Raw genomic sequence first — 12,847 nt, 5'->3', positions numbered from 1 at the left:
TAGAACTGAACTAGAACTGAACTAGAACTGAACTAGAACTGAACTAGAACTGAACTAGAACTGAACTAGAACTGAACTAGAACTGAACAAGAACTGATCTAGAACTGATCTAGAACTGAACTAGAACTGAACTAGAACTGAACTAGAACTGAACTAGAACTGAACTCGAACTGAAGTAGAACTGAACAAGAAGAGAGCTTAGTGGAGTTAGTGAGACACATTAAACTTGTCAAAGCTTCAATACTGTTACTAAGAAAGCTTTCGTAATTAAACTGCCTTTTAGTAAAGATCAGTGATTGTGTAAAACAGGGAAAACGTTAAAAGTTAATATATATATTTGAGTGTATTCAATATGAACTGGTATAGACCGGCTCTATATCTTTGTGGCAATAAGAATGTGTGCTTGTATGCAGAATATCGGAGATTATTTTCCATGAAACTTTAGTTAAGAAAATATTTCATACTTTAGACAATTTAATTCACAAACGGCCACACAAATTGCCAAACGTAACATAGAACAGGATTATGCAGTGGTTGGCACCTGGGAGGAAACCAATATTACCTTAACCGTCCTGGAACATTATATACCACGATTTTTCAAAGATGCTACGAAAATATTTTATAGTAAGAGAAGCTTTTTAAAAGTTTGGAATGATTTTTAAAATAGAATTTTTTTCTGCGCAATTTTTTCTTTAAGGTGATGTTAATAAATACCATAAAAATGCCACACCCCATAAAACGGAATTGGAACCGGAAGTGGAGGCAAAATTAAAAATACAATTTGCTTATGAAATCGAATTGTATAATTTCTGCTTGCAGCGTCTTTATAAACAGTATATAGCGATTAAAAAGGATGAAATGATGAAGAAATTTGGCGGATATAATAGATTTCCGTTTAATATTTTAACGTAGATTATTATACAATTTTATAAATAACGCAATTAAATTAAAATAAAAGTGCTAATGAGTAATTTAATAAAAGCTTTTAGCGAAAGCTTTCAGCGTAAATAGATGAATTGAATTAGCTAAACTTAAGTAAATTTTTAGTGAATTCTTTCAGAAATAAATATAGATGTTTAATTTGAAAATAAAAGCTTTCAAAAAAGCGTTAATTTTAATTTAAATACATATAATAAATACATAATAAAAGCTCTACGCATTAAGAGTTGAGATTAATGTCAATATATAAAGGCTTTTATGGAAGCTTTCGAAAAGTAGCTATAAGGCCTTTCTTATAATTTTTTTTTACAAAAAAGAAGCTTTTAAAGCTTTCAAACTAATTTAAATTTTTGTTTTAAAAAGCTCTTTTTTAAGAAAATATTTAAGCTCAATTCATATAGTAAAAGCTTTTTAGAGAAAGCTATACGTATTAACAACTGTGGTAAATTTAAATTTCTGAAAGCTTTTGTGAAAGCTTTAAAGTAAAATATCTATATGACCTTTCTTATAAACACGCTTTCAAAAGCTTTATTTTTACTTATGTCATGAAAATTCTTTTCTAGAACTTTTTTTATGAAAAAAAAAACTTTCAAAAAATGTTGTTTTTTTAGACCTTGAATATGTTTTTAAAGCTTTCAAACAAACTGTAATTTTTGTTATTTACTTTATGAGAAAAATTTTCCCAAAATCTTTTTTAAAGCTTTTCTAAGGACCAATTCTTAAAATAAAAGCTTTCAGATAAAGATCTCCGTATTAACAGCTAAACTTAGTGTTAATTTCTGAAAGCTTTTGTAGAAGCTTTCGAAAAACACGCATTTAAATGTCATGAAAAAGCTTTCTTAAATCTTTTTTTATAAAAAAGTTTTCAAGAGCTTTTTTTTCATTTTTGGATCATGACACTGTTTTTAAAGCTTTCAAACAAACTTTAATTCTTGTAATTTATTTTATTAGAAAAACTTTCCCAAAAGCTTTTTTATTTAAGAAAATACTAAAGCTTAATTCTTATAATAAAAGCTTTCAGAGAAAGGTCTAGGTATTAGCAGCTAAGCTTAAAGCTAATTTCTGAAGCTGTTGTGGAAGCTTTCGAAAAAAACAAGCTATAAGAATTTTCTCATAAAAAAGCTTTCAAAAGCTTTAGTTTTACTTATGTTATAAAAAAGCTATTTTTAAAATTTTTTATAAAATGAAAAACTTTCAAAAACTTTTCTTTTATTTGCACCAAGAAGAAGCTTTTAAAAATGGTAAAGCTTTCAAACAAACTTAGATTTCTTTTATATTTTTAGAAAAAGCTTACCAAAAAGCTTTTCTAAGAAGGCTTGGTTTAACTATGGACCAAAATGTAAAAAAATTTGGTAACATTCGATGTTTGAAATTCGAATTCAAAATAGATTTCCTGTGAAAGCTGTAGTTAACTTTGTACACTTTTAAAAACTTATCTATTAAGCTTTTAACTAAAGCTCTAAAATCTCGCAAAAAAACTACTTTACTTTTGTATTAAATCTATTTTTTGCTTTAATAATTTGTTTTAAATCAAATTTTTAATTTACTTTTTATTTTTTAACAAAAAAATTTCTACTGTAATTAGCTTTTAGAGCTTTTATTTCTCTTCTAAACAATTTGCTTGAAAGTTTTATTCTTAATATTTGCTTCATAATGGCTTCTTTGTAATATTTATATACATTTAAGAAAAGCTTTTTCTTTAGGTATTTCTACAGATCTAAAAGCTTTTACATTAACTACATAAAAATGTTTTTTCCAAAAAGTATAATAGCTTTTAAAAAAGCTTAAAGCTTATTAACTGCCCTAGTTTTTTTCTCTTTATAATAGAATGTATGAGAAAATGAGTTTTTTTTTTAAATACCACAAAAGCTTTTTCACATTTTGAGCACTTTTTGTAATATAAAGCACAAGATTATATTATAATACGTTCGTAACAGATATTTAATAGATTTGTTTTACTTTAAAATTTTTCAAAAAAAACAAAAAACCTAAAAGCTCTATACACTTAAGCCATCACATTTGAATAATACAGCTAAAGCTGAAAAGGAATGGATCTTCTTTAATCGTTTAGAAAAAGTAGGCTCTCAAAGTATGATAACTTTCCTGATGGCACTTGCTGAAGTTAATAATTTTGAAGCACATATTATGAAACCAGATGCCTATGTTCGCCTCACCTATACCGAAGAGGAAGAAAAGGCAATGGCCGAAAATCTAGATGATGTCGATGAGATCATGTCTTATACGGAACATACAAATTGGATAAATTTTACCACATACGATCTACCCAAACCGATTTATATAAATCTGATAAGACATCCCCTAAGGCGGGTAATGTCAGCTTATTACTACAATCGACGACCAGAAATTTACGAATACTATAAGAAAAAATACAATCGTACAATGAGTGCCAGAGAACAACGAATGTCCTATAATGATTGTATTAAGGAAGGCAAAAGAGAAGAGTGTATATATGATTCTAAAAATCCATACAATGCGGACTGGCGTAGAGCAGCTCTACATTTCTGTGGCAATAAGGATGTGTGCAAGTATGCAGAAAGTTTTAAGTTTCGTTATAGAATTTTTAGTTAAAATACTATTATTTATTTTATAAACTAGAGTATTTAATTCCCAAACGGCTACACAAATAGCTAAACATAATATAGAACAGGATTATGCTGTAGTGGGCACTTGGGAGGAAACTAATATAACATTAACTGTGCTGGAACACTATATACCGCGCTTTTTCAAAGATGCCACACAAATATTCTATAGTAAGAGTTTTTTCTTTTCTAAAACATTTTGCCAACAGTTTTGTGATTTTCCTTTTACTTACCTCTAAAAAAGGTGACGTTGAAAAATTCCGCAGAAATGTCACACCACACAAATCGGAATTGGAACCGGAAGTGGAGGCAAAATTAAAAATACAATTTTCATATGAAATTGAATTGTATAATTTTTGCATGCAGCGTCTTTATAAACAGTATATAGCGATTAAAAAGGATGAAATGATAAAGAAATTTGGTGGAAATAGTTTATTTCCATTTAATATTTTAGCGTGAAAATATTATTTTCTAAATAAAATGTGAAATTAAAGAGAAAGCTTAACGGGAAAGCTAATAAAAATAAACGTATTACTAAAGTGAATAATAGAGTGTTAACTAAGGTGAACATTCATGTAAAAGTCTCAAAATTAATGCAATAAAAAATTTAGGAAAAAGCTTTTGTAAAAGCTTTGTAAAAAGCTTTTAGGAAAATAATACTTCTAGAAGTTAATGTAAAAGCTTTTATAAAGTCAAAGAAGTGAATTTTATAGAGTCTTTTTGTCAAAATGCAAATATTGCAGAAGAAAGCTTTTGAAATTGTTAACACCTTTTTTTGCTAAACTTGCTAGCTTTCAAACAGTGAAAATATACTTGCAAATATGTGCAGAAAAAGCTGTGCAATAAATTCTTCAAGAAAAAGCTTTGGAAAAGACTAACTATGTTTAAAGTTTATCTAAAAAGCCTTTAAAAGTTTAATAATTCATAAAATTAAAGTAAAAGCTTTAAAGAGTGAAAAAATTATCAGCATATAACCTAGAAAGCTTTCAAAAAGTTAAAATATACTTACAAATATGTGCAAAAGCTTTAAAAGTTGGAATAAAGTGAACTTTATGGCACGCTTAATTTCAACATAAAGCAATTGTAGGAGAAAGCTTTTGAAATAACAATTTTAGTTCATTGTTTATCTAAAAACCTGAAAAGCTTTCAAAAAGTGAAATTATACTTTATGGAAATATAGAACAATTGTAGGAGTTAGCTTTTGAAATAACAACTTTTGTTGATTGCTTATCTAAAAAGCTTTCATAAAATGACATCATTTGTGTAAAAGCTTTAAAAAGTGAACTTTATAGAAATATGGTTCAATTGTAGAACAATTGTAGCAGAAAAACTAGAAAGCTTTTGAAAAAAAAATGTTGAAATCTATGATTAAAAGCTTTCATAGTTCAATGATTTAAAGCATAAAAGTTAATTTTTTATTAAGAATGATTTCAAAAAGCTTTGAAAAGTCTATTAAGTGTTTTTTTAAGTTTTGCTGCAAATTTGCAACAAATTAAAGAAAAAAGTTTTCGAAATAACCATCAAAGTTTGTTTTCTTTATCTAGAAATCTATGGTAAAAAGCTTTCAGAATAACCTTTAATATTCATTTGTGTAAAAGCTTTCAAAATCTGTATTAAATTTCATGATTTTTTTGGGGAATTTAGTCTAACTATTGAAATAATTAAAGTAGAAGCTTTCGAAAAGCTTACAAAAAGTGGACAAAGCTTTCGGAAAGCTTTTAAACAATTTACATTTCGCAAAGCATACAAAGATATGCTAAAACATACAATTTTATGTGTAAAAGCTTAAAAAAGCTTTACAAAGTGTTTTAAGTGAATTTTATACAGCATTTGTCTTAAACATTAAACGAATTAAAAAGCTTCGAAAAATCATCCGTCAAGATATGTGAACAAAATCATTTGCTTAAAGTTGTCTCAAGAGTTGTGCAGTTCTTTGCTTTACTTCAGTGAAAATTTGTTTAAAAGTTTTGCTATAAAACTTATCATATCATATATTATTAGCTTAAAAGCTTTGGCATTTTAAAATTGAAACTCAATAAAAGTTGTATTTTTAATATATTTTTATGTTTTTTTCTAAAGCTTTTATTTCTCATTTAAACAAAATGCTTTTATATTAATGATATGCTTCTTAACGGCTTAACGCTTAAACATTTCTTAACATACGAAAGCTTTAAGCTTAAATAATTAAAATGTTTTCTGTTTTTTAAAGCATTTTTGTTAAAGCTAATAAAAGCTTTTATTTTGTAATTAAATTGAAGATTTTAATTAAACATAAAAGCTTTTTTTAATGAGTTTAATTAAATTTAAAAGCTTTTAATATTAAAGCTCTTAAAATAAAATTTAATTAAATTTAAAAGCTTTTAATATTTAAGCTTTTAAAATTTAATTTAATTTTAAAGCTCTTAATATTAAAGCTCTTAAAATTAGATTTAATTTAATTTAATTTAATTTAAGAGCTTTTTATATTAAAGCTCTTAATATTAAAGTTTTTAAAATTAAATTTAATTTAATTTTAAAGCTTTTAATATTAAAGTTTTTAAAATGAAATTTAAAAGCTTTTAATATTAAAGTTTTTAAAATGAAATTTAAAAGCTTTTAATATTAAAGCTTTAAAATTAGATTTAATTTAAAAAAATTTTATTTTAAAAATTTAATTAAATTTAAAAGTTTTTAATATTAAAGCTTTTAATATTAAAGCTTTTAAAATTAAATTAAATTTAATTAAATTTAAAAGCTTTTAGTATGAGAGCTTTTAAAAATAAATTTAATTAAATTTAAAAAATTTTAATATTAAAGCTTTTAAAAATAAATGTAATTAAATTTAAAAGCTTTTAATATTGAAGCTTTTAATTAATTTGAATTTAATTAGAGCTTTTAATTAATTTTAATTAAATTTAAAAGCTTTTAATTAAATTTAATTAAATTTAAAAGCTTTTAATTAAATTTAATTAAATTATAGCTTTTAATTAAATTTAATTGAATTTATAAGCTTTCAATCAAATTTAATTAAATTAAAGCTTTTAATGAATTTGTATTAATTTAAAGCCTTTAATTCATTTTAATAAATTTAAAGCTTTTAATTAGCTTTAAAACTTTAAAACAAATAAAGCTTTAGAACAACTTAAAAAAAACTGCCAAAGCTTTTGCTTTTAGTAAAGCTTTTCCAGCTTAAAAGCTTTTTAGCATTGAAACTGCAGCAACAGTATTTGACTTACAATTTGTTCTTTAATCGATTTTCTTCTGCCCAAATTTATAAAAAAAAAACAAACAAAAAGCTCCATACACTGCAGCCGTCACATTTAAATAATACAGTCAAAGCTGAAAAGGATTGGATTTTCTTTAATCGTTTAGAAAAAGTTGGCTCTCAAAGTATGATGTATTTTCTGCAAGAGCTAGCAAAAGTCAATAACTTTCAAGCTCTCGAAAATAGAGGAGATGCCTATATACGCTCCGTCTATACAGAAGAAGAAGAACTGGCCATATGCGAAGAATTAGATGATGTCAAGGGAGCCATGACATATTCGGAACACACTAATTGGATAAATTTTTCACACTACGATCTACCCAAACCGATTTATATAAATCTCATAAGACATCCCATTGATAGGATCATGTCAGCCTATTATTTCAAACGTCGTCCAGACGTCTATGAATACTATAAGAAAAAGTTCAATCGTTCGGATTATGAAGAATCCTATTTTAAAACTTCCTTTAATGATTGTGTTAAGCAAGCTAGACGTAAGGAGTGTGTATTTAAGGCAAATTCTACATACAATGCGGACTGGCGTAAATCAGCTTTACGTTTTTGTGGTAATAAACCGGCATGCAGGTATGTTTGAGTCAAAATCGTTTGTCTTAATAATCTTTATTTAAATCTTATATATCTTAGACCTTTTAATTCACCAGTGGCTGCACAAATTGCCAAATATAATGTAGAAAATGAATATGCTGTTGTGGGCTCATGGGAAGATACCAATATTACTTTAACGGTACTGGAACATTATATACCACGTTTTTTCAAGAATGCCACAAAAATATTTTACAGTAAGAGCTTTATAAGTTAGAAGCTTTTGGATATTAAATTTTTTGTTTATATGTTTCCTTATCGTTTTTTTTTTAGGCAACACAAAACAATTCCATAAAAATGGCACACCCCATAAAGCAGAATTGGAACCGGCTGTAGAGGCAAAATTAAAAAGAGATTTTAGTAATGAAATCGATTTTTATCATTTTTGCAAACAGCGTCTTTACAAACAGTATATAGCGATTAAAAAGAATGAAATGATCAAAGAATTTGAGGGCAATAAAATTTTTCCTTTTAATATATTAGCTTAAAGCTTTTTTAGAGATAAATAAATAAAATTTAAACAAATAAAAATTTAAAAAAATTTCATTGAACTTTGTGTAAAAGCTTAAAAAACTGCAAAAACACTAGCTTATAGAATAGCTTTTAAAAGCTTTTGCCAAGCTGTTAATGAAATTTTCTTTCACATAAAATATAACTGATATTATGTAAAGCTTTTTGCCTTAATAATAAGCAAAAGCTTAACTTTTTATATGAACACATAAAAGTTAAGCTTTAAAGTTATTAAGAATAACATTTCTCTAAATATATATAAATAATTTAAAAGCTTTTAAAGCTTATGTCATAATTTTATGGAAATTTTCTTTAACATAAAACATAACTGGTACTATCTAAAGCTTTAAAAGCAAAAGCTTAACTTTTTATAATAACACATTAAAGTTAAGCTTTAAAGCTATTAAGAATAACATTTTTCTAAATATATATATAAATAATTTAAAAGCTTTTAAAGCTTATGTCATAATTTTAAGGAAATTTTCTTTAACATAAAACACAACTGGTACTATCTAAAGCTTTAAAAGCAAAAGCTTAACTTTTTATATTAACACATTAAAGTTAAGCTTTAAAGCTATCAAGAATCATACTTTTTAAATATATATAAATAATTTAAAAGCTTTTAAAGCTTATTTTAAGCTATTAAAAAATTTTTCTTTAACATTACATATAACTCGTATTATCTAAAGCTTTTTGCCTTAAAAATAAGCAAAAGCTTAACTTTTTATATTAACACATTAAAGTTAAGCTTTAAAGCTATCAAGAATCACATTTCATTTCAAAGCTTTTTAATTATTTATTCCAAATTTATATATATGAAATAAAAATTCCTTTAAAAAAGCTTTTGTTTAGTATTAATGGGTTCTAGTACACATAATTTCAAAGCTTTTAAAATTTCAATTAATAAATTTATTATAAAACTTTTTTTAGTATTAATTGATTTTAGTAGTCTAATCAAATATGATCTTTTATGCAACTTAAGCTTTAATAATTTTTCGTTTAAACTTTTAACAATAAATGATTGTAAACATTCTCATGGGTTAACTTTAAGCTTTAAAACAATTTGATCTTTAAGCTAAGCTTTCAATTTACTTTGTAACTTAGTTAATACTCACTTTAAGAAGAGCTTAGCTTTTAAACATTAATACTTTTTTTGTAAACTAAATAAATTGATAAAATTTAAAAGAAAACTTGAAACAAAGCGTTTTATTTACTTGATTAAAAAGTTTTGCAAATTTAGACAGTTATTAACATGATTAAACAGTTAGATACAAAAAAACTTTGCAAATTTTGACAATTATTAACTTGTTAAAAAGTTAAACACAGAACAGCTTTGCAAATTTAGTCAGTTATTTACTTGATAAGGAAAGTTATACACAAAACAGCTTTACAACTTTAGTCAAAAGCTTTTTAGCTTAAAACATTCTTTTGAATTTTTATAGAAAAATAAAACTTAACAGCTTTTGTAAATAAGTCTTTAAAAAGCTTTTTTAGGATACATAATAATTAAAGGAACTTGAAGTTTCCACAAAAAAACTTTACAATTTTTATAAGCAAATTTACGGGTTTTTTAAAGCCTTCATAATAAGTTATGAAGCTTTTCTTAAAACTTTGAAGCTTTTAGAAGAAAAGTTTTATAAGCTAATTTCCAGGTTTTATATAAAGCTTAATAGTTATTCTAAAATAAAACTTTATGAAAATACTTGTAGCTTTCATTAAAAAGTTTATAAACTATTATAAAACAAAACTTTTATTAAAAAAAGTTTTTAGCTTAACAACTTAAAAAAAAAATGCACAGTTTCTATATAAAGCTTAACAGCTTTTATAAAATAACGCTTTTTAAAACTGCTTGTAGCTTTTATTCAAAAGTTTTAAAACAATTCTAAAACAAAGCTTTCATTAAAAAGTTAAAAGTTTTTACTGAATAATGTTTCAAAGCTTTTATTAAAAAAGGTTTGAAGCTTTCATATAATAAAGCTTTGGAACATTGCATGATTTATTCCTATTTAAATTTGACAACTAAATTAATATATTCTAGATTAAGAATCAAGTCTATAATCCAGACTACATATAGTCAAGTTTATAGTCCACAATGATTACCAGTCTACAGTCCAGACTATATTCAAGGCTATAGTCAAGTCTTTACTGTAGACTACAATCAAGTCAGTAGTCCAAACTATAGTCAAGACAATATTCAAGTCTATAGTCCAAACTATAGTCAAGTCTACAGTCCAGACTATTGTTAAGTCTAAGGTCCAGATTAAAGTCAAGTTTTTATGCAGACTTCACACATGTTTTAGTCCAAACTAGACCAATATGAAGTCTATAGTCCAGACTATTATCAAGTCTATAATATAGATTATAGTCAAGTCTATAGTCCAGACTACTATAAAGTCTATAGTCCAGACTATTGGCAAATATGTATATAGTTCAGACTATTTTTAAATTAATAGTTCAGACTATAATCAAGACTTTAGTCCAGATTATAGTCAAGTCTATAGTACAGACTTAAGTCCAGAGAATAGTCAAGTCTTTATTCTAGACTATGGTTAAGTTCACAGTCAAGACTTTGAACAAGTTTGTACCCTAGATTCTAATCTATAGCCCAGACTATTATCTAACCTAGAGTTCAGGCTATTGTCGAAGATAAGTTCAAACTATAGTAAAGTCTGTAATCTGTCAAGTTTATAATCTAGATTAAAGTCAAATCTGTAGTACAAACTATAGTCATATCTATAGCCCAGACTATTATCTAACCAATAGTCCAAACTAATGTCGAATATACAGTTCAAACTATAGTCAAGTCTGTAGTTCAAAATATAGTCAAGAATACTGTCAAATCTAGAGTCCAGTCACAGTACAGTGAGGATTTTCATAACTATATTGAAATCTATAGACTGACCATAACTATATTGAAATCTATAGACTGTTCATGTCCATAGTTCAGTATATTAAGTCAAATTTCGACTAGAGTCTAGTGTAGCCTGCAATCAACTCTTCTGTCATGCCTGTAGAACTCATTGGTTCTAATTAAATATCTGATCAGAAATCTGTCCAAATATCTAAAATGTTAAAATATCAACCCGTGTGCTTTTTAAAAACTTCAATTCAATTTTTAAAATATATCAATAATACCAGCTTTTTTTTGTTCTAGATTAGTTTCATATTAAATAACGCTAGTTTTTTTGCTTAGTCCTTGTAATTATCTTTTCCATTTTCTTTAACCATATTCTAACCGATCTTCTTAAAAGCTTTTATCACATACAAATATTCTCTTTTAAAATGGTTTGGGGTACCACCAAAAAAAACACAAATATCAAATCATAAACCACCAACGTTTTTTTTTTCGAAAATTTTCCAACAAAAATAAATAATTTTTATTTTTGCCAGCTTTATAATCTCAATGCCGATCTCTTGAATAATACGAAAAAAGCCGAAGTCGATATATTATTCTATAATCGTGTACCCAAAACGGGCAGTATGCAAATGATAACGTTAATGAAAAATTTAGGAAAAATGCACGATTATGAGGTGGAAGTTGATCCCAATAATGGTGGTATAAGACCCTCACTCGATGAACAGGAAGAAGAGCATACCATAGAGAATATTAGTAATTTCGAAGATGGCATGGCATTTGTTTCGCACATGAATTATCTTAATTTTACCGATTACGGTCAGCCACGACCCATTTACATAAATATGGTTAGAGATCCGGTGGAAAGAGTTATTAGCTGGTATTATTATATACGTTCACCCTGGATTTTTATACCCGGTCGTAGGAAAAATAAAAGAAAAATGCCCAATCCCCAATGGGTTAATACGGAATTCGATCAGTGTGTTATGAACAAGGATAAAGTGTGTACCTTTATCGAGGGTTCCGGTTTGGAAAAAGTAGGTGATCATAGAAGACAAACCCTCTTCTTTTGTGGCAATAATGCTAAGAAATGCATGTAAGTGTTAGTTGTAATATCTCTTATAGAAATTCCATTCACCACTTCCATCTTCTAGGCCTTTTAATACGAAAATTCCCCTTGAAATGGCCAAGCGTACGGTGGAAAAAGAATATGCCGTTGTGGGTACTTGGGAGGATACCAATATTACCTTAAGTGTTTTAGAAAACTATGTTCCACGTTATTTCAAGGGAGCCACTAAGATGTATTACAGTAAGCTCTTTCTTTCCCCTCTTTACTCTTTAGTTAAGAAAGCCTTTCTCTAACCATTATCTTATTTTAGATGGTCTCAATTCAGATATCCAGAATAGTAATCCTTTTAAGCCTCACATTAGTGAAGACATCAAGCAAATGGTCCGTAAGAATTTCACCCGTGAATATGAGTTCTATCAATTTTGTCGTCAACGTTTGCATAAGCAATATTTGGCTATAAAAAAGAATGATTTACAACAATTGATCCGTAAGGAAGAACAAGAGAAAATGTCCTTTATAAAGAAAGCTTTAATGAAATTGCAATAATTTGAAAAATAAATTTATAAGTGGAAAATTTAAGAATTTAATTTTTTTTTAAATAAGTTTTTGTAAACAAACGAAAATTTTGGGAGCCTAAAACACGATTCTGAATTTACAATTCAGAAATCGGGTTTCTGAACTAATTACTAATCTCTATAACTAAAACTAAGACAATATAAACGCTCTGAAACATAAATAAGCGATAGAAAGCTTTCTATAAGCATACTTTTTATATAAAAGGAATGCTAAGTATGTCTATATGCCGTTCATCCGACTTATGCAATATTTAAAACCATAGACTAGACTACAGACTAGGCTAAAGATTCGACTATAGACAAGATTATTGAATAGACTATAGACAAGACTATAGATTACACTAATGACTAGACTATAGAATAGACTATAGACTAGACTATAGACTAGACTATAGACTAGACTATAGACTAGACTATAGACTAGACTATAGACTAGACTATAGACTAGACTAT

At 26.5% G+C, this 12,847-nt stretch overlaps 2 protein-coding genes across 2 annotated transcripts in view; both read left to right on the top strand.

Moving 5' to 3' along the window:
* The window catches only part of LOC124420003 (heparan sulfate 2-O-sulfotransferase pipe-like), a 2,623-nt gene extending 1,688 nt beyond the window's left edge, over window positions 1-935 (top strand). Inside the window, exons 3-4 of the mRNA XM_046951453.1 lie at window positions 470-624; window positions 698-935. Coding sequence (XP_046807409.1) covers window positions 470-624; window positions 698-912 — 370 coding nt within the window. The 3' untranslated portion in view covers window positions 913-935. The remainder of the gene's footprint in view (window positions 1-469; window positions 625-697) is intronic.
* A 1,331-nt stretch (window positions 936-2,266) lies between these two features.
* On the top strand, window positions 2,267-4,533 carry LOC111685691 (heparan sulfate 2-O-sulfotransferase pipe-like). Its single transcript, XM_046951452.1, has 4 exons — window positions 2,267-2,278; window positions 2,935-3,485; window positions 3,550-3,710; window positions 3,784-4,533. Exons 1-4 carry the CDS (start codon window positions 2,267-2,269, stop codon window positions 3,996-3,998), a joined length of 939 nt encoding a protein of 312 aa, XP_046807408.1. The 3' UTR covers window positions 3,999-4,533.
* The last annotated feature ends 8,314 nt before the right edge of the window (window positions 4,534-12,847 follow it).

Source organism: Lucilia cuprina, chromosome 5 (genome assembly GCF_022045245.1).
Source record: "Lucilia cuprina isolate Lc7/37 chromosome 5, ASM2204524v1, whole genome shotgun sequence".
NCBI lineage: Eukaryota > Metazoa > Arthropoda > Insecta > Diptera > Calliphoridae > Lucilia > Lucilia cuprina.
The sequence above is the reverse complement of the archived record's forward strand: the minus strand, read 5'-3'. Positions and strand labels throughout refer to the sequence as shown.